The sequence below is a fragment of the Neurospora crassa genome, linkage group I (genome assembly GCF_000182925.2).
Source record: "Neurospora crassa OR74A linkage group I, whole genome shotgun sequence".
NCBI classification, from domain to species: Eukaryota; Fungi; Ascomycota; class Sordariomycetes; order Sordariales; family Sordariaceae; genus Neurospora; species Neurospora crassa.
The window spans coordinates 8,279,636-8,302,543 of NC_026501.1; the positions used below are offsets into that span (position 1 = coordinate 8,279,636).

The following is a 22,908-nucleotide window of genomic DNA, read 5'->3' on the forward strand; positions in this document are numbered from 1 at the left end:
TTTAAATTTATTCTTTTTTCTTTTATAAATATCCTACTATATATATATTAATTTATTTTATTAAACTTTTACTATTGTATATGTAATATAATAATTATTAATTGATATACGATTGGAAGTTGAATGGTATAATTAAATATTATATGAGTATTATTATATTATTTGAAATTATTGTAATATTTATTTAATATTTATTTATAATTTACTACTTTGGGGTTGCTGTTAGTATTTATTTACTATCTTAATTCCGTTGCTATAGGTATTTTTAGGTAGTATACTTTGTGCCTTACCCTTAAAGTAGTTTAGGGCAATTCCCTTATTTACTATTATTGTAAAAATATTAAATATTTATTCCTATTTTCTATTCCTAGTAGCTAGCGTTTAGTAGTATAAAGAAATACGTAGCCCGGGTATTTATTTTACACCTGCTTTTTTTTAAGCCCCTTTATATAGTACCCCGAATTTGTATTAGGATCTTAGATTATTGGTAGTTATTAGTACTAGTATTACTAATATATTACGCTTTAATTTATAGAAACCCTACGATAAGGTGTGTAATAATTTAAATCTATATATTATAATAGTAATTATTTATAATAACGTTAGTATATTGTAGATATATAGTGGGAGTTGGGGGTCGCTACCTATATTTCTTATAGTATATATATTAAGGTCCCCTACGGAAGTGGAAATTTATATATTAATTAGATTGTATATACGGAGTACGCTACTATTAATTTTACTTTTAAATAAAGAAAGTTAAAATAGTATTCGTCGGTTCTATTTATAATACCCCTTAGTATTATAATAAAAAAACTACTAACGACTCTAGCTTCTATTTAGGTCTCTATTCGGAGTTAAGTAGGGATATTTTATAGTTAATTATTATATTACGTAATTATTTTAAATATTTATATAGTTGGAGGGTAGTAGCGCTAAGGGCTTTAGTAATAGTAGGGTAGACGGAATGGAATAGGTGTTAGGTAGTGGGTAGTGGAAGCGATTTAGAACTTCTATTTACTTTTATTATAGGAAATTTCCTCCTAAATTTCTATTTCTTCCTAAATTTCCTTTAAAATTTCTATTTCCTCTTAAACTTCCTTTATTATTATTACTTTTACTTATTTATTATTAATTAAGTAGCTTATAATTTATATTTCTATTACGTTAGTATTGCTTATAATTATTAGGAGAAGAAGTTTATTTGTATTCTATTATATAGAAAAAGTATAGTTATTATTGATTTAGTATTAAATTAGAGTTCTTTCCGTCTATTTAGTAGGTTGCCCCGGTTTATATTTAGTATACTTTAAAATCCTTAAGCGAATTAAATATATTAGGAGTTAGTATAGTTAATTATATTCTAAATAGGAGGGAGCTTAATATATAGAATATTAAAGCTACTATAAAAAAAAATAATTAATTTATAGATTTAATATACTAAAAATTCAAAGTTCGTTAATTTCCTATTTGTACGTAGCTTGCGGTATAGTTGAATATTTACTTAAGAAATGGATAATTTAGCCGGAAGTTTGATAATTTGATTGGGTATCTTATTATTTAATTAAAGTCCTAATATTTAGATTAGGAGTTCGATAGTTAGATTGGAATATTAAATATTAGATAAGTTATTCGATAGTATAACCGGGCTAAACGATAATTATATTAGAAGTTTAATATTTAGTTACGAGTTTAATAAGTCGATTGGGGATTAAAATATAGTATACGGGTTACTCCCTTTAAGGTATCGGGCGATTAGGGAATATATTAACCTATATCTATTTTTTTAGAAATTATTATAAAATAAATTAACTTTTGTAAATTGCTAACCAACTATTTAGGTAATATTTATTATTATATAGGGGGTATATAAATTCTTCTACTTAGGTATAATTGTAATTTAAATTTATAGTAGGTAATTGTAATATAATATAATAAATATTAATAAGCAATAGTCTTATATAGAATAATATTAATTAGGAATAAAGAGTATAGAGTAGTAAGTAGGGTAGGAGGGTATTAGATAGTTATAAAGTACGTACGAAGCGTTTATAGTGAGAATTTACTGCTATTAGTAATAAATATTATTAAAAATAGAGGGGGAGTAGTGGATATAAAGTATTAAGTACGCGGGGAGAGTGTTTTAAATAATAATTAGAAGTAGTTAGTAATAGGTAGTTTAAATAGAGGGAGGGGCTTAGGATAGTAGAAGAAATAGGAATTTAACTTTATAGTACTACAATTAAAAGGTAATATATATTGTAATTGGATAGAATCCTGTTTACTAATACCGTTAGACTAATATATTAATATTATATTTGTTTTTTCTATTTAATAATAGGGAGTTAAATATTATTATCGACTTTTATATTTACTTATTGTAGTAGGATAGTAGGTAATATCCCTACTATAATTTAATTATATAAGTAGAAGCGGGGTTGGTATTGAGCGGGAGTGTAAGAGGAAGGGCCCGAATTAATAAGATTATAATTGTAAAAAGAATTTGGAGGGTAATATAGAAGATATATAGTATAATAGGGTAAAGAATAAATGGAAGTTAGGTATTTAAATATTATAATGCTGCTATTATAAAAATATTTAATTAAGTGCTGTAGTAGAGTGTAAAGAATAAAAGATTTTATATATAGCGATAGTACTTAGGAGAGTAGAAGTAGGAGGTTGTATATATATCGGATTTAAATTGTAGGACGTAGCTAGCTAGGATGGGAGTTAGGGTACGGAGGTACTTTAATAAAAGTAGTGCTAGTAGTCGATTAATATAACGAGGAAGGAGTATAAACGGGAGTAGATTTAGTATTTTCTTTTATAGGTATATTCTATAAATTTTGATTTTTTTTACTAATATTTTATACTTATTATATAAAATATTTAGAAAGAATATTATTAATTAAGGAGTATTAGGAACCGTAACGTTGAATAAGACGGGGGTATAGACGCTAGATTTAATCTTTTTATTCTAAGAAGTAAAAAAAAAGATATATTTTTTTAATTAATACTCCGGTTAATAATATAATAAATGAAGTTTATTGTAAATATTATATATAAAATAATATTAATTGTATAATTAGGTTAGTATTATACTATGAAAGTATTAAATAAAAATTATACAAGTCTACGTTGGTCGGTTACCTTCTGTCTATTCTATATAAAGTAGATATTATATTAAATATATATAAATATACTACCTTTTAATTTAGGTACTATCTATACCCGCTTTAGGAGTACTTTAGGGAGTCTAATTATATTATAGCTATTTTTTAATTTATATATAGGGTAATTAAGGATAGGCTCCGTCTTTTTACTATATTCTGGGGTATTAAGGTACGTTATTATAATAAAAATCCGGGTTAAATTTGTAATTTTATAAGTGAAGATGCTGTTAATTTTTGTAAGTTAAAATTTAATTAAATATTTTAGTTATAAATTTAGAAGTATATAGGTTGAGCGTTTTATTCGGATAAAATCGCTAGTGTGAAATTTAAATATTTTGTCGAGCTTATCTATAAATACTACCCTTTTATACTATAATATATTTTTCTTCCTTAGGTTTATAAAGTATTAGAATTTGTAATTAGCTTCTAATACTTTACGAAGGAGTTTACCGAATAAAGTATCTTCCTTTATTTTATTAATATATAAAAGTTTATTTAATTATTGTTCTATAATAGTCGGGTTTAATTGAAAATATATAGAAGGAGAGCGATATTCTAGTATATATAAAGTATTAAATTTCGATATATCTTTATCCTTAGGTTACTCGCCGAGCCGGGGATCCTATTTTTTGGCTATAGCGGGGTAAAGTTCTTTAAGTTTAAGGAACTTCTAGTAGTTATTGGGGTTTATATATTTAAAATATCCAGTAAATAAATACGTAATAGTTTGCCGTAGTTAATCCCTTTAAAGTAGTATTAATACTACGTTATAGAAATTTGTTAAATTAATATCGGTTTTATACTTATTATATTAAAATTCTCTAAATAGAATAAATATTATATAAAGAGTTCTATACTCTCTTATTGTTTTATAATAGTATAAACCTTAATATATATTAGGAAGTACCAACTTCCTACCCTATTTTCCCTTATTATTTACTTTGCTTGTATTTAAATTAATATTACTATTCAAATCTTGCGTCTTTACTCTTATGTTGCTCGATATTTTATTTAATACTATAGATTTTGTAAATAACGCTTTTAATACCGCTACCGAAGGAGTATAGATAAATTTGGATGTGGGAATAGTATACGTATTAATATTAAGTTTAGTACTGGGTGAATTTAGGTACTAAAGTATTAAAATTAGGGATTTGGCTCGAAGGTAAATAGTATAATTATATAGTCCGGTAGCTTGTAGGGGTTTTATTAGCTTTCGAATACCGGCCCCGGATGTAGATTTATTACTTTTTTTTTTGCTTTTGTTCTATATATTCTATCGAATGTAAAATATAAATTGGATGGTTCTTCTTTTTGCTATTAGCTTCGTTCTAAGTATAGTTTAGTTATAAAATTTATTTTGATTGTTATTTATTATAATAAAATTAATAGTAAATATTTAGAAAGTGAAAATAATATAATATTTTATAGTGAACTTTATACCTTTTGGAAAACCGCCTTATAAAATTATTAAGTTTAAATATCCGAGATTTTTATTAATAGTTAATTTCTCAATAGGTTTAATTAAATTCGATTTAATATATTTATTTTTAAGCTACGTATATAAAAATACTAGCGTTATTATAATTACTTTGCTTACTTATTATATATTTATTAAATCGATATATTTCTTAATAGACAATATTTGGCTTTAGCTTATAGGAAAAAGAAAAGTCCGAAATTTAATAATAGCCTCGTCGGATGCTCTTTTAAATAAGAAACCCTTATTATTAAAGTCGAATATAAGATATAGAAAATATTTTCTTAATCCTTAGTATTCGGAATAGGTAGCGTTACTTGGACGGGATCGAATAATATCCAATACTGGAAATAAAATTATAAGAATATTTAGTACTCGGAAGTCTAATAATAAACCTAGTTTAGTAAATTTATTTTTATGTAGGTATAGTAGTATTACTTTAATTTTTTTAATATCTTTAATGTATTGGAAGTGATAGCGACCTTAATTTTATATATTAAACTAGAAATTAGAACGCTTCTCTTTCTAAATAAGATAGAATTGGTAAGGTCTTTTAGCTATATATAAAAGGTATCCGAATATTTTTTATTATTATAGTATATTTTTAATTAATGTGCTAATAAATAGATAAATTAAAATCTTCTCGTTTTTATTCCTAGTATTAATTTCAATACTTTTATTAAGCTCGGTTATATAAGTAAGTAATTTAAGAATATAAAATAATTGTACTCCGAATAGTCTAAGTATAATAGGAATTATATTGGATTATTACTTTCGAATAGTTTTAGGGAAGAATTAATAGAATAAATATATACTAAGGATTAATCTTTGTATAAATTAAAAAAATCTAAATTTGTTAATGAATATTTATAAAGGTAATAATTATATATTTTACTTATTTACTTATTTCTTTGGAAAATATATTTTAGAATATATCTAAAGTTCGAATTTACTATAGAGTGGCGATATAGTAATAGTTAGCCTAAATTTAATTTGTTCTTCGTTATAATAATAACGAATTGTAAAAAGCGTAGTATATTCCATCTATATATTAGGTTGCTTAGGATTAAAATTGTAATTAATTTCTATATACCTAGTATATTTAAATATTTATTAATATTTAAGTAAAGTATAATTATCCTTAATAATAAATAATTCTTTATAATCCGAATCTTTTTTTATTTTTAAAATTTTGAGACTTTAACTAATACGTTTTATAATTTAAATAAACTAATCTTTAGTAATTATACGCTAGATGTATAAAATTTTATTATTAAGTTTATTTTCTTATTATATAAGGGTTGAGTAATTTAGATTATAATAAACTACTCTTCTAATATAAACCGTTTTATACCTTCGCTTAAAATATTTATAGGACTTTAAAGTATTACTATATTTATATTAATATATAAAGTTAGAAGGGAAAAAAGGTATACTATTGGAGTAGGTAAAATATTACTCCGATATTATTATACATACTAACTATCCCTACTATAGATATTCCTATAGGTTAATAATAGGTTTATTAGTATATTTTACTATACTTCGATAAATCTTTTCCTTTATTTAAACCGAGTTAAGAAGTGTTTTGAATATGTATTTAATATCGACGATATAATACTTCTCCTACTATAAAACCCGGTTTAGTAAGGAGCGAGCGTCGAAGGAGATTACGTAATTATATATTTTACTAAGGGGTAGGCTGTTATTAAATTTATTAATTAATATTTCCTTAGATTTGGGTAAAGAGTGAATTTCCTTAAGGCTTTCCGTTGTCTTTAATATATTAACTATTTCTATATATTATTCCTAGGATATTTTTGTATTTTATAGCTATATTACTAGTAGATTCTGGAAAAGTATTATCTTAATAGGCTATTACTAATATAATTCCTCTATTATTAGGTTAGGAAATATTCCTATAGGAATATTGTAGGTATATTATATATATATATATACGGTTGTAATTAGAGGTATAGATATAGGAGTTATTTTAAAGGTAGTATTTAGTATTTAAATTAATGTAGCCGTTAGAGTAGTTAATAAGAGGGTAGTAGTATTTAAATTAGTAGTAGTCGGGGTTCTAATTAGTTATTTAAAGGTAGGATTGTTATTATTATTATTAAATTGTCCGTTATTAAAATCGCTACCTATATTTATATTATTAGGGGTAATTATAGCTCTTTCTTCCTTAAAATTATTATTTCCTACTTGTATATTGTTATTCTTATCCGTATTATTAGTATCTGATATATTATTAAGTACTATAATATTATTTAAAACGGTATTGATGATATTTAGTATAGTTTCCTCTTCTAGTTCTTCGATATCCTTAGGGATTCCCGCAAACACTTTATTTAACTCTATTAGTAATATATTAATAGTATAATCGTCTTCGATTATATTATAGTTTTCTATTTACGTTGTAGTTCTATTTAATAGTTCTGGGGAGGGATTTGTCCTAGCCCGTTTACGATTTAGTATTCCTTTGGCTATAATTAAGTCCGAATTTTTAATTAAGTTAGAGTTTTTAGTTAAGTCCGAGTTTAATGCCCTTAAAGTAGAAGCTTCTAGTTTATTCTAATTTAGCTCCGAATTTATTGAATTAGAGGTATTATTAGGAATATTATTATAAATTAGTATAAGGTTCTTATTTCCTTTAATAGTTATTATAAAGCCTGTTAGAGGCATTCGAGTATCTTAGCGCCGCCTAAGTATATTGCTCTATTAATATTTAATATAAGTATTAAAATATATTTAATAAAAAATGAAGTTGTAAAACAAAAGTTAAATTACCTCTATATAAAAGTAATATGTTTATTTTATTGGTTGGAGGAATATTATTTAACTAATTTTATTTTATTAGTTATACGTTATAAGTTAGTTATATAAATAATAGTAATATAGTAAGATCTGCTTTTGGAATTAAATTAGTAAATAATTTATAGAATAATATTTTTTTTATTAAAAATATTAAATTAATTGACGTTAGTTGTTAGGGGAATGGGCGGCCTGTTGGGGGGAGGGGGGGAATTTATTCTAAAAATAGGAAAATGCGTAAGGTACTTTAGTACCTAATTCTAGATTTGAAGTATGTACTATAAATAAAGTCCTAATAAATTAAGGCTACCCTACAACCTTATTATTATTATATTAAGGAGCTCGGACTTCTTAAATATTTTATTTCCTATTTTATTATTTATTTCTAAATTCTCTCTTCCTTTCTTCCTTTTACAATCTTGTTAATTCTTCTATTGTTAACCCTGCGAATACTTTACCCTAAATTTATTTTAATTTTATAGAGTAATTTTATTCTTTTTTTATATATATTTATTTTTATTTTTTTTATTCCGTTATATATTATTATTATTACTTTACTATTATTATGAATTCGAGGCCCTAGTAGTATATTTATGTATATTTATTTATATTTTCTTTATCTTTCCCGTATTTATATTAAATTCTCCCTATTTATTAAAAAATAATTCCTATTAAAATGTTGGGCGGAGGCTTATCTTCCGCAATTCCTAATATAGATAATATTTATATAAGTATTTTTTCTCTTTAAATACTATTATTTTAATTATAATATTAATTATTTTATTTTACAACCTCCTAACTTACTTAATAGTTCTAGTACTACTACTAACTCTTTACCAACCCTCTTATAAGAATAATTTTTAACTCTACTAGTAAATTTACTGCCGGGCTAGTAAATTTAAGTCTCGGGTACCTTAATAAATACGTTAGGTATATAGAATTAATTATAATTGTAGATATCTTTCTAAGGTGGCTAAATATTATAATTGGGGGGGGTAATATTAAATATAAACCTAAACGTTTCAATTTAGGGGCTAAATATATAATACGGGTCCTCCTAATAAAAGTCTAGTACGGATATAGCCCTCGGACAACTGGATTAGTACTACGGATTTTATTAATACGAATACTATAAGTATTTTATTTATATTGAATATTATTTTCCTAATATTAATTTTTTATAGGCCCCCGAATCTAATAAGGTTAGAGGCGTTAGAAAGGGTAAAAGAAAGTAGAATAAAAATAAGGAGGTTATTCTTAGGAAGTGTATTAAAGATATTAGGCTTATATTAGAAATTAATATTAATATTTATATTAGTAATGTTCCTATAACTAAAGGACGTAAAGATATTATTAAGTATAAGTTCTTTTAGGAGAAAATAATTATATATTAGGCGAGAGTACGATCTGTGTAGCGTTTGTATATAATAATTTATATTGGCGACTTAGATGTTAAGTATAATAGAATTTACGTTATTGTTACTAAGAAGTTTATAGAGCTATATAAGAGCTTTGTTTATAATAAGGCTATTAATAAATAGGATAATAACTTTTAATAGTAGCGTTTCTATACTCTTAAGAAGGTTAAAGATATTGTTATATATTTTAATAAGTAAGATAAGAATTTTAAAAAGTTTAGGTATTAAGAAGTTATTGAATAGTAGTTTTATATTCGTTGGGAGAGCCTAGGTGGTATTGAAGAGTTCTAATAGGTATTTTATTAGTTTAAGGGTTTTAATATCCGGGCGTTTATACTTAAAGTTTAGAAATAGGTTTGCGGTACGTTGTAATTAATATTATTATAAAATATTTTTACTAATAGGATTTTATTAAACGTCTATGTCTAGGTTATAATTATAGTTAAGTTGTAGGACTATAATACTAATATAAAGTATTGTATTTGCCTCTTTAAGCGATATGCTTATAATAATGAGGAATTTTATAGTTATTAGGAGGAGATTGTAGAGGATTAGGATAAAGATAATAAACTGAAATAGAAGGACTTCGCTATCTTTAAGCCAATTAAATTAATAAAGAAAAAGGTAGATAGTAAACGCTCCTTTTTAATTAACCCGGATAATAAGCTGCGTTGAAACTTCGTTCCTCCTAATATAAAGTGTAAAGGGGATATATTTAGTATTCGAATTAGTACGGGGAGTTAGGAGAATACGGGCGAGAATAACGAGGGTATTAATAATAATATTAATTATTAATTCGATTAGGAGTTAAATAAGGAGGAGGCTGCCGAATTTAAGGGATAATTAAATAGTATGCTAGTAATTTATACGAAATATAATAAGATTGTTTGAATAAATTGTAGTATGAAGTTATCCTTTTCTTTTTTTTTTATTTGAGATATTAGTATATTTTCGTTTTTAGGACTCGGATTTTTATTATTATAAGTTTTGGGGTATTGGGTTAATAGGTATTAATAGGGAGGATTATATAGATATTTAATATTTATATTTCTTTTGTTTTTTTATAGGGTATTTCGCGATCCTTTTTATACGATACTGATGAATAATACGGGACGAAGGAACGAAGGACGAGATTATAATATCGACCTTGATTTTATACTTAGTTAATATAGTATTAGGTTTTATACTTTGTATTATTAGTATATATTTAATTATAGTATTAATATTTTATATAATAATATATAATATTGGATATAGGTAGCTAATATATTTTTAAATATTTTAATATTAGTTTTCTAATATTGTTATTTATCTTTAGTAATTTCTATTAGTTCCTATTATATTAATAGAGGTATAAAATCTTCTAAGTATTTATTTTCGTAGTTCTCCTTCCTATTGTAACTAAAGGTAACGGCCCGGTGGGAATACTAATAATGTAGTACTAATAAAATGTCCTAAATATTTTCTAATTTAATATTATATTAATATTTTAATTTGAGAATAATTTGAGATTTTTATAGTAATAGTAAACGGGAAGTGGTATATACGGTACGTTACTTATTCCTATTATATTTAAATTTCTATAAGATACTCCCGCTTTTACCTTATAGTATCCAACCTCTACCCCCTATATTATATCTTTCTTCCTTCTATATTCTATTAATTATTATATTTTTATATTGAAAGATTTAAATTACTATTTTTAATTAATTTTATTATTATATTATATTGTTATATTATTTTGTAATATTATTTTATTAATATACCGGTTTCCTATTTTTACGAATATTGGTAATTAAATATAAGTAACGTTATTCTTACTTTAGAATTATATAAAGATAATTAATATATATTCGCTAGTATATATATAATAGGTAGAGGATTTGATTGCTAATATAGTAGAAAAGTTACTCTTATTGTAGTTGCAGCTCTATATAAACCTTAAAGTAGGCCTCCTAGTAGTAAGAATAAAAATAAATTTCGAATTACCGCTAATATCACTACTATCCCTCCCCCGCTTTAGGATATTACTTAGGTTTTTATTATTTAAGTTCCTCTTAATATTAAGGTTCCTACTATTATTATTATTACCCCTAAGAATACGAAGCTACGTAGAGGCCCTAGTAGACCTCCCGGTAGTAAGAATAAGTTTCGAGCTGGAAGTACTAATATTTCTACTACGGGGTAGGATAAAATTGCTGCTATCCTTCCTATTTATATCCTTAAATAGAAGAATATAATTGGAAACATTGCCTTAGATATTGCTAATGCTATAGCCGGTAAAGGTTTCTACCTAAATGGTTATTATAAGCTATTCCTTTAATAATTTAAAGCGGCTAATAAGAGTAATAACTTAAGTAAGGGCCTAATATTTATAATATTTATTAGTAGTATTACGGGAGTTTTAAGTATAAATAAGAAAAAGTTTTCGTGTAATATAAAAAAGGAATAGGAAAAATATTATAATAAATAGCCAAATATAGCTCGCTTCTTATATTATTCGGCTATTGAAATACGGGTTATTAATTATAACGGAAATATATTTTTACTTAGGGTTAAGCTTATTAAGAACGACGATTTTTCGGAAATTTTACTTTATACTAGTAAGTTTATTTTAATATAATTAAAAATATACAAAGTTTCTTACCTATTCTATACCGCTATTATTATTAATAACCTTTATAGTCCGAAATTTAAAGCTATTGTAACCCTTTAAGTTACTACTACTTTTACTCCTACTAAATATAAATATAATTACCCCCCTAAGGTTAAAAGAGAATTGGAGTAGTAGCTTCTATATATATTCCTAGTTCCTTCTACTATTATTCTACTTATTCCTATATACGGATAATTACTAGAGAATATATTAGACTATAGTATATTAATTAAAGAATAAATATATATTTTTAGTATTAAAGCTATTTAAGGTAGTAATGTTGAATCCGACGACGGTGGATATAGAAATTAAAAGAGACGTTATATTAAAATTAGAGAAAACGAATATAAATAGTATTTTTATAACGCTAATAATTATAAATAACCTTTTTATAATATTAATAACGATAGCGAAATTCTATTAGGCGGTAATATTATAGTAAGTAGAAATAACCTTCTTAGTTATATTGCTCCGCTGGGTAGTAATATTCCTAGTTCCTCAAACTTTATCCCCGACTATATTACTCCGCCGGAGGTTTTTGCTTTGAGTTTTAATTTTACTATATTTATGGAGGTACCGGTAATTACTTAGTCCCCTAATAAGTTAGAAGAGATTTCTAAGCCTCCTCCCCCTAATATTACTATATTTACAATTATTTAGTCCTCCAACGAATTAGAAGAGATCCTAGAACCTCCTAACTTCTATAAGTATAAAGGAGAGTATAAAATAGTTAATTAAATTACTAATTATAAATACAATTTTATTAAATTCGAAGGCGAAATTTAAGTTTCCGATTTAATATAAATAGAGTTTGTAGAGCGCTATTATTGTAGGGTTGATGTAAATAATCTTAATGGCTTCTACGAACTATGGATTCTAAATCGATATTCTATTAATACTTCTTTAGATTTAATGAAGAATATTAAAGAGGCTAGAAATTAAATTCTAAAAGATAGTTGTGGTTAGTATAGAATACCCTCGCCTAAATTCGAATTCCCGACCGAATACCTTAATAAATTTCACCTCTCTAAGGAAGAATAATTCCGGAGGATATTCGTCGCTAATAGTTAGCATTAGCAAAACCTACAATTATATATATATTAGGCTATAGTACCCCTCGATCTTCTTTAAGTTATTTTTTTTCTTTCATTTTTATAATATTATCCCGGGTTATTATTTACAATTAATTTTATACGTTGTTTTTATTTAAAGCCGGAGCTAGAGTTTCTTATTTTCTTTTCGCTATACTCTCCTATTGTTATATTTATATTAAGGAATATATATTTTATACTATTATATTGAAATAGTTATAAAGGAGGCGTACTTAGAGTAGGCGAATATTATTAACTACCTATATAGTACCTATACTCCAATTTTCTTATATATATAAGTTAGAGTTTTGGCTTATAATTATTAAAAAAGGATAGAAATGATAGGAACTATAAAGAACCTCCGCTAGGTAGCCCAAATAGGTAATTTAATATAGCGCTTTCTCCCTTACTACTTACCTCTATTAATATAAATATAATATTACTTAAAAATTATTGTAAAATAATTGTAAGACTTTTAGTAATTAGAATATATACTAATTATTAAATAGATAAATATAATTAAATAATTATTATATTAATAAGAATATTAGCCTGCAACTAGTAATTCAAGCGAGTATATATGTTATATTGCACATTTTGTGGCTTAGGTCGCATTATTGTAGTACAATTTGCTGTTGTTATACTTTTGTACGCTGTTGAACGGTCAACTCCGTTTCGTACCCAATACTACGTTAATAGTCGCTGTACTATTAATTAAAACTATACATTGCAAAATAAAACCAATTTTAATATAATAATATTCAACTATTTAGTAGATTACAGTAAGAAACAATACTGTATAAGGATGTTGCAGCCCACAACCCCTGCTCAAGCGTTTTATACTACAAAGGCCTGCTACGCCCACTTTTGTCAGACCCCCCATTCCCTCCAGGGCCTTGTTGGCCCATTCCACCTGCAGCTGCTGAGGTGCCGCTGGAGGTGCTGCTTGCTCTGTACACTAACACTGCCCGCCCGTGCTGAGGGAGGTGACCGCTCTACATACCTCTAAGATTGTAGCTACCTACCTATCACGGCCCCACCCCCGACACTTGAACACACTACGCAACTGACCCGACCCGGCTTCAACAACTCGACGGCGCCGGATATATACGAGGAATCACAGTCAACATGCTCCTGCTCGACTACCAGAACGTCCTGATTCAGGCGGTGCTCACCGAGCGTTTCGCTCCTGGGTATGTTTACCACGTCTCCAGCCCGAACGCGCAGTGCGCCTGTCCGCCCCTGAACTTGCACTGACGACGCTGCCGCCGCCGTCACCGCGCATTCCAGAGCTTCCCCCGTCAACATCGACCAGACTGTCTCCGACTTTGACGGCGTCGTCTTCCACATCTCCACCCCCGAATCCAAGACCAAGATTCTCGTCTCTCTCCAAATTCGATGCTTCCAGGATCTCGTTCGCTACGGCGCTGAGCAGGTCCTCAACCGCGAATATGCCGATCTCGTTGTCCCTCCCGAGGCCGGCTATGACTTTTCCATCCAGGTCGACCTCGAGAACCTCCCCGCCGAACAGGAGGCCCGCGATGCCCTTGTCATGAAGATTGCCTTGTTGAAGCGCAATGCCATGGCCGCGCCCTTCGAGCAGGCCTACCAGGAACACTACGCCCTAAAGGAGGAAGCGTCCAAGTTTACATCCGAGGAGGCGCCACAGGGTGTCCGTGAGGGTGGAGAGGTCAAGGCTATTCACTACCGAGAAGAGGAGGCTATCTACGTCAAGGCCAGCCACGATCGTGTGACCGTCATATTCAGTACCATTTTTAGGGAAGAAACGGACAGAGTATTCGGCAAGGTCTTCATCCAGGAATTCGTCGATGCCCGGCGCAGAGCCATCCAGAACGCCCCCCAGGTCCTGTTCCGCAACGACCCTCCTCTCGAGCTTCAGAATGTTCCGGGGGTGAAGAATACTGGTACAGGCGAGATTGGTTATGTCACTTTTGGTATGCCACATCGTGAAACAAGCTATATCTGGGATTGACTAACGGTAGCAGTCCTGTTCCCTCGCCATCTCACTCCTCAGCGGATGCCCGATGTTATCTCCCATATCCAGACCTTCCGCGACTACTTCCACTATCACATCAAGGCCTCCAAGGTAGGTGCATTGGGAAACATGCTACGCAGAGATCTCCATCTGACATTCCATCCCAGGCGTATATCCACTCGCGTATGCGCAAACGCACCGCCGACTTCCTCCAGGTTCTCCGGAGAGCCAGGCCCGATACCGAAGAAAAGGAGAAGAAGACAGCAAGCGGAAGGACATTCAAGGCTGGCGCTTAAGGAGTTCGTGCAGCGGTTTGTGTATCACGTTACTCTGCCTTTACTTGAAACCCGTCATGTTAGTCTATCGGCAAAGGCGGCCGAAGATGACCACTTACAGCTACCACCAAAGACAGACAATATTAATCACTACCCTAATCATTCCACTCGATTTACATAGTGAACGTTGATCTTGCGGCTTTCCGATATACCTGGCACACCGGAGTTCATTCTAGCCCAAGATACGTGAAGATTGCTTTTGGCTAACTAGTTTCAGCTAGAAATTTCCTATAACCGCCACCGCCCTCAATGCGACCATGGCTTCGACTTATACTTTGGGTTCTCCTCCGGCTTGCCCTCCCACGGAAACTCGATTTCCTCCGGATTCAAATACCAACTCGGATCGCCCTCTGTCTGCGTCAAACTCCATCCATTCCCCAACCACCTCAGCCCATTCCCACTTTTGTCAGCACCCTCATACATCCAGTCCTCCCACCTCGGGCTCCTCAGCGTCTCAACAGCATGCTGCGTCGACCCGGGCCACAGCGCCACGATCCTGTTTCCCGTCCCACCCTCCGACCGATACCAACTCTTGCACTTATCCAGGTACACCGTATCCTTAAAGTAGGCATCCACAAAGGCCACAAAGTCCCGCACTCGTTCCGGCTTGGGCTCCATGGACGCGTAATCCTCCTTTTGTAATTTGCGGATTACCGAGACGATGTAGTCTACCTGCGCCTCCAGGATCCGATTCAGGCTGCCGAACCCGATGGTCGTATTTGGGCCGAACAGCATCAGATAGTTGGGGAATCCGTCGACGGCTAGACCGAGGTAGCTATCGGGGTGTTGGGACCAGCGGGAGGCGAGGGTAAGTCCGCGCCGGCCGATGATGGGGAAGGGTGGGGAGGTGCAGGCTTGGAAGCCGGTGGCAAAGACAATTACGTCGGCGTCGATTATCTGTTTCTTTCCTTCCACAGTGGCGAGCGCGATGCCGGAGGAGGTAATGTGTGAGATGGGGTCGTGAATTGCTGTCACGTTGGGTTGTTGGAGGGCTTCAAGGTAGCCCCTTCCTGGAGTGAGGCGCCGGCAGCCAGGGGCGAAGGCCGGGATGATCTTGGCTAGCAGGTCGGGACGAGCCGACAGCTTGGATTCCATGTCCGCTTTGAAGAAAGCTTGTCCCTCGATGGTCATCGGGTGGCCTGCCATGGTGGAGTTGTGGAGGGAGGTGCCAAAGTCTTCAAAAGCTTTGCGGAATTTGAGGAGGGCGGGGCGTCGGAGCGGAAGAGGGCTTTTTGTTCTTCGGTGACTGGGTATAGGTTGTTAGGCTCTTTTGTTCACGGAGAGGTCCGTGATCTACACAAGATGAAAACTTACACTCGGTTACTTTGGGATCCAGTCCTAGGTCTTTCATGGTGTTATCACCAAAAGCTGACGATATCCAGGTCGGTGATCGTATGAAACATGAGAGCGTCGTTCCTTCGAGTTTCTGGAGCTTGGGAACGATCTGGATGGCACTGGAACCGTTACCCACAACAGCGATCTTCTTGTTGCGGAGGTCATAACTGTAGGTCAGTTAGCACGACACCTTTTCAGGACTGCCTCTGAAAGGCCAGTCAGACAACCTCTTACCTCTTATCCCACGCCCCCGAATGCATCTTCTTCCCCTTAAACTGGTCAATTCCCAGAATATCCGGCCATCGCGGCTCGCTAAGCTGACCTCGAGCCGTAATCAGCACGTTCGCCGAATCGGTAAACACCTCTCCGGTAACCAGATTCATGACTTTGAATTGCCTTTCCGTTCACGTTCTATTAGCCTGTCTGTTCTATTTGACGTGTGTGAAACTGGTCTGAACTTATAACGAACCATTTCTTCTGCCCATCGTCCCAGACACATTCCTCCACTTTATGTGATAACTTGATGAACCTCGTCGCTCCGAATTTCTCAGCCACGTCCTGCAGATATTTCTGGATCTCGTGGCCTGGCGCATAGAGGTTGGACCAGTTCGGGTTGGGCGCAAAGGAGAATTGGTATGAATGAGAGGGGATGTCGCAGGCGACGCCTTTTGTTCGTTTTAGCTGTCGGTTAGTTGATCTGCTTTGGTTTCCTACTCCTGTTTGGGGACCACGACCAGGTCGTACATACCTGGATATGTGTTCACCCACCTTTTTGTTTCTTGCAGTATCAGTGTCTTTGCTTGGTGAATGACTGGCGGTCCAAATGAGTTCATGAGGAAAAGCGTGGACTTACCATGTCCCTCCGACGCCTTCGTATTTCTCATAGACCACTAGCTCGACATTTCGTAGCTTCTCTGGTATTCTTCACAGCACACCCATGTTTGTCAGTATTGAACCGGTGGTACAACTATTTCATCAGCCTAAAGCGGGAGGTAGGGAAGCAACTCACCTAATCGCTGCCCCGATACCACTATACCCAGCGCCAATGACAACTACCCTCAACGGTCTAAGATTTTCCACTACCGTGTCTTTAAGTGTAAACTTTTTCTTGAGGTCACTTCCGTCCATGTGCCCGTTCGTAGTTGTAGCCATCTCCACTGATATCTCTTGACGTATACTTGTTGCGACGTATTTGTTTTGTCAAAGGGTGTAGGTATTAGATCGTCAACCTCATAGTCGAAGACAGACCAGCAGCCAAGGTATTTGCCTCCAAACCTCTCTCTTTCTCTGTATATATACATTTCATCAAACATACCATGAGCCGAAACTTACCACTTCCTACCCCTCACAATCAAATACCCCTGGTCGGACTCAGGACGGTTCGGTAACGGCTTTGCTCAACCGAACCGCACGGCGGCCGCAGGCCTTCGATCTGCGTCATGGACTAGTGCTTTGTGCAAGGGTCTTGGTCTGGGTTTCATTACATCCGCGCCATCTGAGTGGTTGTAGTTGTGAATCCGAGAACGTAGTATATATATAAAACTGCTTTAGTTGCCTAAACCCCAGTGCTCCTTAGTCCCTTACTGACTATCCACAGGAGTGCGGGAGAGGAGGTGGGAGTTAGGTATAGAAAGATCATGAGACTAGTAGTATTATGGAATGTGGGACATCTGCAGGTGCTGATCTATATACGTGTACGGCATTAAGGGGTCATAAGAGGAGTGATTACATGGATTTTGGATAGTGTAAGCGGCGAGTTACTTCTAAACAGAAATCCGGATGCCCAAGAGAAGGGCATCCCGTCGCTAAACTCTCGTTAGGCAGCGGTGAATTCATACGAGTATAATTTAGCGGAGAGCATATGGGGTTAAGGTTGCGAATGCGGGGTGATTGATCTATGATACTCCGGGCCCGAGTGAAGAAGGAATGGCAGTGATGGTGTGGCTATTGAGCTCTCGGCAGACTAACTCTCAGCAGCCATTGGATGAACAGGATAACATTTTGCGGTACCTGCTTGGAGCTTGCCGCAGCACATCAAGGTCGACGTTCACCACAGGCCAATCATTGTAATCATGCACCAAGTGCGGTCATGCACTCCTATATCTATAATAAATTGCCTAGTCTTGGCTGTTCTTCAGAGTGACATCTTCTTTTCTCTCTTTTTTTTCCTTTTGCTTTTCTCTTCCTCCTTTTTTTACTTTTATTATCCTCCTATACCCACTGCCAACCCGGAAAGTGTAACGGGTTGCGCTACAGAAAACAGAAACATCAAAGGGTATCAATAAGCCAGCAAGGCTTAGGAAAAACCAAGGACCAAAACAAACGAGCCAGGACTGCACTAATCAAAACTTGATGAAGTCCTTTTGCTCGGCGAAATCCAAGTCAGGATCGTCGTCCTGGCCAACAAACTCGTCAACGTCGTCCGAGTCGATATCGTCGCTATCGACTGAATCGTCGTCGCTGGATAGATCCTCCATCTCCGCGTCGTCGCGGGCATTGACCCTGCGCAAGACGCTTGCCCTCTCCCGGTGCGGCAGTTTACAGCCCTTGGTATTACACACGCCAGTGTTGCTGAAGTCGGGACATTCGAAAACATGGCGGTTGATGCAGCTTGCACCCTTCTCGCAGTAGCCGTAGAGGCCAAATTCTCGGCAGACCGAGGCAGCTGGAGACACCTTTGCGTGAGTGAATTTGCAGTCAGGTTTGGTGCAACTGTCCTTAATGAAGTGCAAGCACGTGGGGGTGCGTTCCGCGGAGAGTTCGTGCGAAAGATCGCAAGAGTCACCGTTGATGCATTCTTCTTGTTGGAGAAAGTCCTTGCAAATGGCAACCTTGGCTGGGTCGTGGATATATCGGCACCGAGGGCCTTTGGTGCATGAACCTGCGGGGGATGTCAGTATAAACATCGTTTGGACTTACCAGACCCAGTCATTTCGACGTGGTGTCGGTTAAGGTTCCGAAATCTGAAAAGTTGGAGTTACCGGTCATGGAGAAATTGCGACAAGGCACGTTGACCTTCTTGAAAGCGCCGGATTGCCTATCGCAAACTAGAATTAGCGGATGATTCAAAAGGGACCGGGCCACATACCGCTGCGCTTTAACAATACCATGGCGGTACAAATTCCCGTTCTTGCTGCGGTAGAACTTGACACCGCCTACGATAGCCATTTTCGGGGTCGGCCCTGAGTTGAGATCGCCTGTGAAAGGGTGAGTATTCGGCACATCCAGCACTTCTGGCCGCGGTTTCGACGCACCGGGAATCTTGACAAGTTTGCTTCCGTTCTTCGTAACGGCAAAACGTATACCCTGCACGGTTAGTTCATATTGGTTTGGTGCCGCTGCCGACCGATCGCCAGCACGGTGTAGATGGTTGATCAACTTGGTTCGTTCCAGATCATCTCTCTGCTGTTGCTTCTGGCGCAGAGTTTGCTCAATGGCCCGAGTGCGAGCCTGCGCTTCCTTATGATAGATGGACGAATTGATGATTTGAAGGTGACGGTCGTTCTTTGCTACCCAGGACGACGGGGACGAGTCGAGCGCGGCGCCTGAACTGGGCGGACCTGCTTTACCTTGTTGAGACGCGCCGTTCAGCACCAAGGTCCTGTGACGGTGGGCAGGCTTGGTGTAATGGGCGCGGGTCGGGTATGGGTAGCCTCCTCTTTGATGACGCCAGCTTCCAGAATAACCTGAGTCTTCAAGACCGTCAATACCAGCACGGTTGCTGTTATGATACTCCACGGACGTACGGTGATGCGGTGGTGCGTGGCTGCTCTGCGGCGGAACAAGGCCTGCTTGTTGATTTTTGTGCTGGTTGATCTGACCGGCCACACGGGCAATCCTCTCCATCAGCTCGTGTTCCTCGGCAGACATTGTCATCTTGTTATCTTTTTGTTCGAATCCAAGAGCCAATACAAGTAGCTGTTGCTGCAATTTCAATATTAAAAGCGTATCGGTATATTGCGGTCACGTTCCACGATCAAGCAGTACCGGTCTTTGTCGGTTATTTAGATTGAAGAAAATATGATAAAGGTCGCGATGTTGCTGGTGCCGTTTGTTCGATGCGATAAGGTAACGTTGTTGTTGGGATGATTGTGGCGGCGCGCAAAACAGAGGATGATGGGTGCAAGAAGGATTTTGGTTCGGATGTTCAAGGACGGCGGCGAACTGCCAGTGATCTTTTGAGGGGGGATGCGCCAGAGGTCAGCCAATCACAAACGGCCAAGGTCGCTATCAGAGAAAGAAGGCCATGGAGTTAAGTAAGTAATGCGTCAACCAGTCAGGGCACGACCAACCAGGCAGGACCTGAACATTGGGAAGCTATGCTGTGCACATATGATAGTATGGACACTACCTACGTCGAGGAAAGCAGTTTATGCAAGATACCAAGCCTCAATGCCCCGTGGTGAGCTCACATTTCCTCCTAATCAGCTACCATCGGCTTGTTTCCAAAAAGACCCAAGGCACTCTTCATACCTTACTTCCACTTCTGTTCCTTTCTTTACGCCCAAAAAAATAACGCCGGATACAAACAAGAACGCTCCCGTAGACAGCCATACTGCAACCTATGAGACTCCAAGTTTGAACTGCCCTCAGAGAAATCCAAAACCACAGGCGCCTTCACCAGACTGAAGTCAACCTTTAACTGAAAGATGTATGCAGGATCCTAGGTACAGCTAAGTACTTGCCACCAGAGACCCCACTAGCCGCTCCGCTTGCGGGAGAGCGGGTCGCGCTAGGATCAGGTAGCGGCTTACATAATAGTATACAGGTACGTATCCAAGGTTCAACGGTCTTTGTCCTGACGTTGACGTTCGCGGCTGCTTTCAACCAGGCAACCTCTCTACAACAACAACGACCACGACAATCACGCCCCAACTTTCCGTCCACGCTACCACAAGACGCCGACAACCAGCGAACGAAAGGCCATTTTACGCACATATTAATATTTGCTAGTCTTGTCACAGCGACCAACTCCAATCATGGCCGATCCAATGAGAATTAAGCCTGACCCGGACGCAGCCTTCGCCGAAGACGAGCTTGACGAATCAGCCGACTTGGGATTCTATGATCCTAATGATTTTCCCTTGAAAAACGCTTATCTGGCTCGCCTTCCGGGGTATGTCTGGCAAGCATGGGCTTCGCTTCCCGATGATGCTGAGATTCAGATTGGCAAAGTTCGTCGAATTGTGCAAGATGGTCAACCGGAGGTCAGTAGCAGCACTCCCTGACGAGCACTACGTTTTCAATAGGTTACTGAGACTGTTTGGGCTTTCAGAAGCTACAAATTCTCCTCGACGATCTTCCACAACACTACGATATTCCCAAGGAATACAACCTCGACATGGTGGATGCCAACGTCAACAACACCTTCATCTTTGGTGAACATGATCACCCAAGTTATGCCGCCAAGAACAAGGAGCGGGCTGAGGCTCTAGCTCAGGGCATACCTGCACACCTTGTGCGCCAGCAGATGAAGCAGTCGGAGCCACCTCAGGAGCGCGGAAAGAAGGGACAGCAGTACACCAAGAAGGCCATCCCGAGTTCGTTACACCCAATCTCAACTGGCCTGCCTTGATAGGTGCTAACTTAAGAGTTCAGAACAAACGGCGATTGCAGCAACAATCAAGCGTGAGGTTGTCGCCACTCCTTTGGAAAATCCCGAGACAGACTATGCGCTTGCTGCCCGAGGCCAGAAGCAGACGGCTCCCAAACATACAGTACAGGTCCTGGATCGTCTGCCACCCAATGGTATCACGGATCCCAAGGGTTGGGAAACATTTCTGGTGCGTGTACTTGAAGACATATCACCACTAGAGCTTTCACTAATAGCAAACAATAGCGCACGACCGAGGCTCCGAGCAAGGCCAAGAAGATGGACAACAAGACAGCTCGCTGGCCAGAGAACCAGCTGCTCGACGAGCTCGCCAAATGCTTCTCCGTCTACATGTACTGGTCCATCAAGGCGCTGCGCTCTCGGATTCCTCAGCCCGAGGCGTTCATTCGAGAGTGCTTGGACAAGATTGCCGTTATTCACCGAACTGGTACTTTTGCAAACCACTGGTCTCTCAAACCGGAATACCAAAGTATGATTTCTGATAAGGACCTGCCGGCACCAACCAACGAAGCGGCTCCCAAACCCGAAATCGCATCTGAGGACGAGGACGACGACGATATCAAGATGGAGGACGTCCTGTTTTAAGATGACAGGACTGAGCGCTGTCATGATGGATGCGATCTTCCTTCTGACTCATTCACTTACTTTGCGTCAGGCGTTTAGAGTAGACTGGGTTTGCTGCGTTTTTCCTTTGCTCGCAAGACGAGCGGTCTTTCAAGACCATGCTCATACAATGATACCCGTTGCATCAATGAACAAGAGTCGGTTTTCCAGTTTGGGTTATTTGTTCCTTTAATTGCGTCAAAGCGTTGCAGTCGTTGGTTATGCAAAGGCTCTTACATTACAAGTGTTAGTCACAATGCGTGACGTTGGTACAACTCTTTGGGCGATCCTTTGGTCAACAACATTATCCATAAATGAAGTGGGGCCCTATGTCAATCATTCCCGATTCTTACTGGCCAAGAAATGCTATGGCTACTGGTGCTTTCC

At 35.8% G+C, this 22,908-nt stretch overlaps 4 protein-coding genes across 6 annotated transcripts; 2 read left to right on the top strand and 2 right to left on the bottom strand.

The window, feature by feature from the left end:
• The first annotated feature begins 13,524 nt into the window (after window positions 1–13,524).
• NCU03050 lies at window positions 13,525–16,089 on the top strand. 2 transcript variants are annotated; one of them, XM_011394763.1, is made up of 5 exons: window positions 13,525–13,831; window positions 13,929–14,593; window positions 14,645–14,745; window positions 14,802–14,933; window positions 15,187–16,089. In XM_011394763.1, the coding sequence occupies exons 1-4, from the start codon at window positions 13,767–13,769 to the stop codon at window positions 14,928–14,930; spliced, it is 960 nt and encodes a 319-aa protein (XP_011393065.1). In that variant the 5' UTR covers window positions 13,525–13,766; the 3' UTR covers window positions 14,931–14,933; window positions 15,187–16,089. The 2 variants fall into 2 exon arrangements, with proteins under 2 accessions (XP_011393065.1, XP_011393064.1); XM_011394762.1 differs by lacking the exon at window positions 15,187–16,089 and having other exon boundaries at window positions 14,802–15,064.
• NCU03049 (flavin-binding monooxygenase) lies at window positions 15,150–17,456 on the bottom strand (the record flags this gene model as incomplete). The annotated part of the gene is made up of 7 exons (XM_958802.3): window positions 15,150–16,108; window positions 16,284–16,471; window positions 16,539–16,700; window positions 16,774–16,969; window positions 17,053–17,072; window positions 17,158–17,226; window positions 17,314–17,456. 7 exons carry the CDS (start codon window positions 17,454–17,456, stop codon window positions 15,216–15,218), a joined length of 1,671 nt encoding a protein of 556 aa, XP_963895.3. The 3' UTR covers window positions 15,150–15,215.
• Window positions 17,457–18,368: 912 nt separating this feature from the next.
• Window positions 18,369–20,448, bottom strand: NCU03048. 2 transcript variants are annotated; one of them, XM_011394760.1, is made up of 5 exons: window positions 20,051–20,448; window positions 19,559–19,996; window positions 19,393–19,501; window positions 19,286–19,341; window positions 18,369–19,185 (listed from the first exon to the last, which is right to left on the bottom strand). In XM_011394760.1, exons 1-5 carry the CDS (start codon window positions 20,178–20,180, stop codon window positions 18,647–18,649), a joined length of 1,272 nt encoding a protein of 423 aa, XP_011393062.1. In that variant the 5' UTR covers window positions 20,181–20,448; the 3' UTR covers window positions 18,369–18,646. The 2 variants fall into 2 exon arrangements, with proteins under 2 accessions (XP_011393062.1, XP_011393063.1); XM_011394761.1 differs by having other exon boundaries at window positions 19,559–20,448.
• A 702-nt stretch (window positions 20,449–21,150) lies between these two features.
• NCU03047 (hypothetical protein) lies at window positions 21,151–22,858 on the top strand. The gene is made up of 4 exons (XM_958800.3): window positions 21,151–21,511; window positions 21,580–21,844; window positions 21,903–22,087; window positions 22,144–22,858. Exons 1-4 carry the CDS (start codon window positions 21,284–21,286, stop codon window positions 22,501–22,503), a joined length of 1,038 nt encoding a protein of 345 aa, XP_963893.2. The 5' UTR covers window positions 21,151–21,283; the 3' UTR covers window positions 22,504–22,858.
• Window positions 22,859–22,908: the final 50 nt, after the last annotated feature.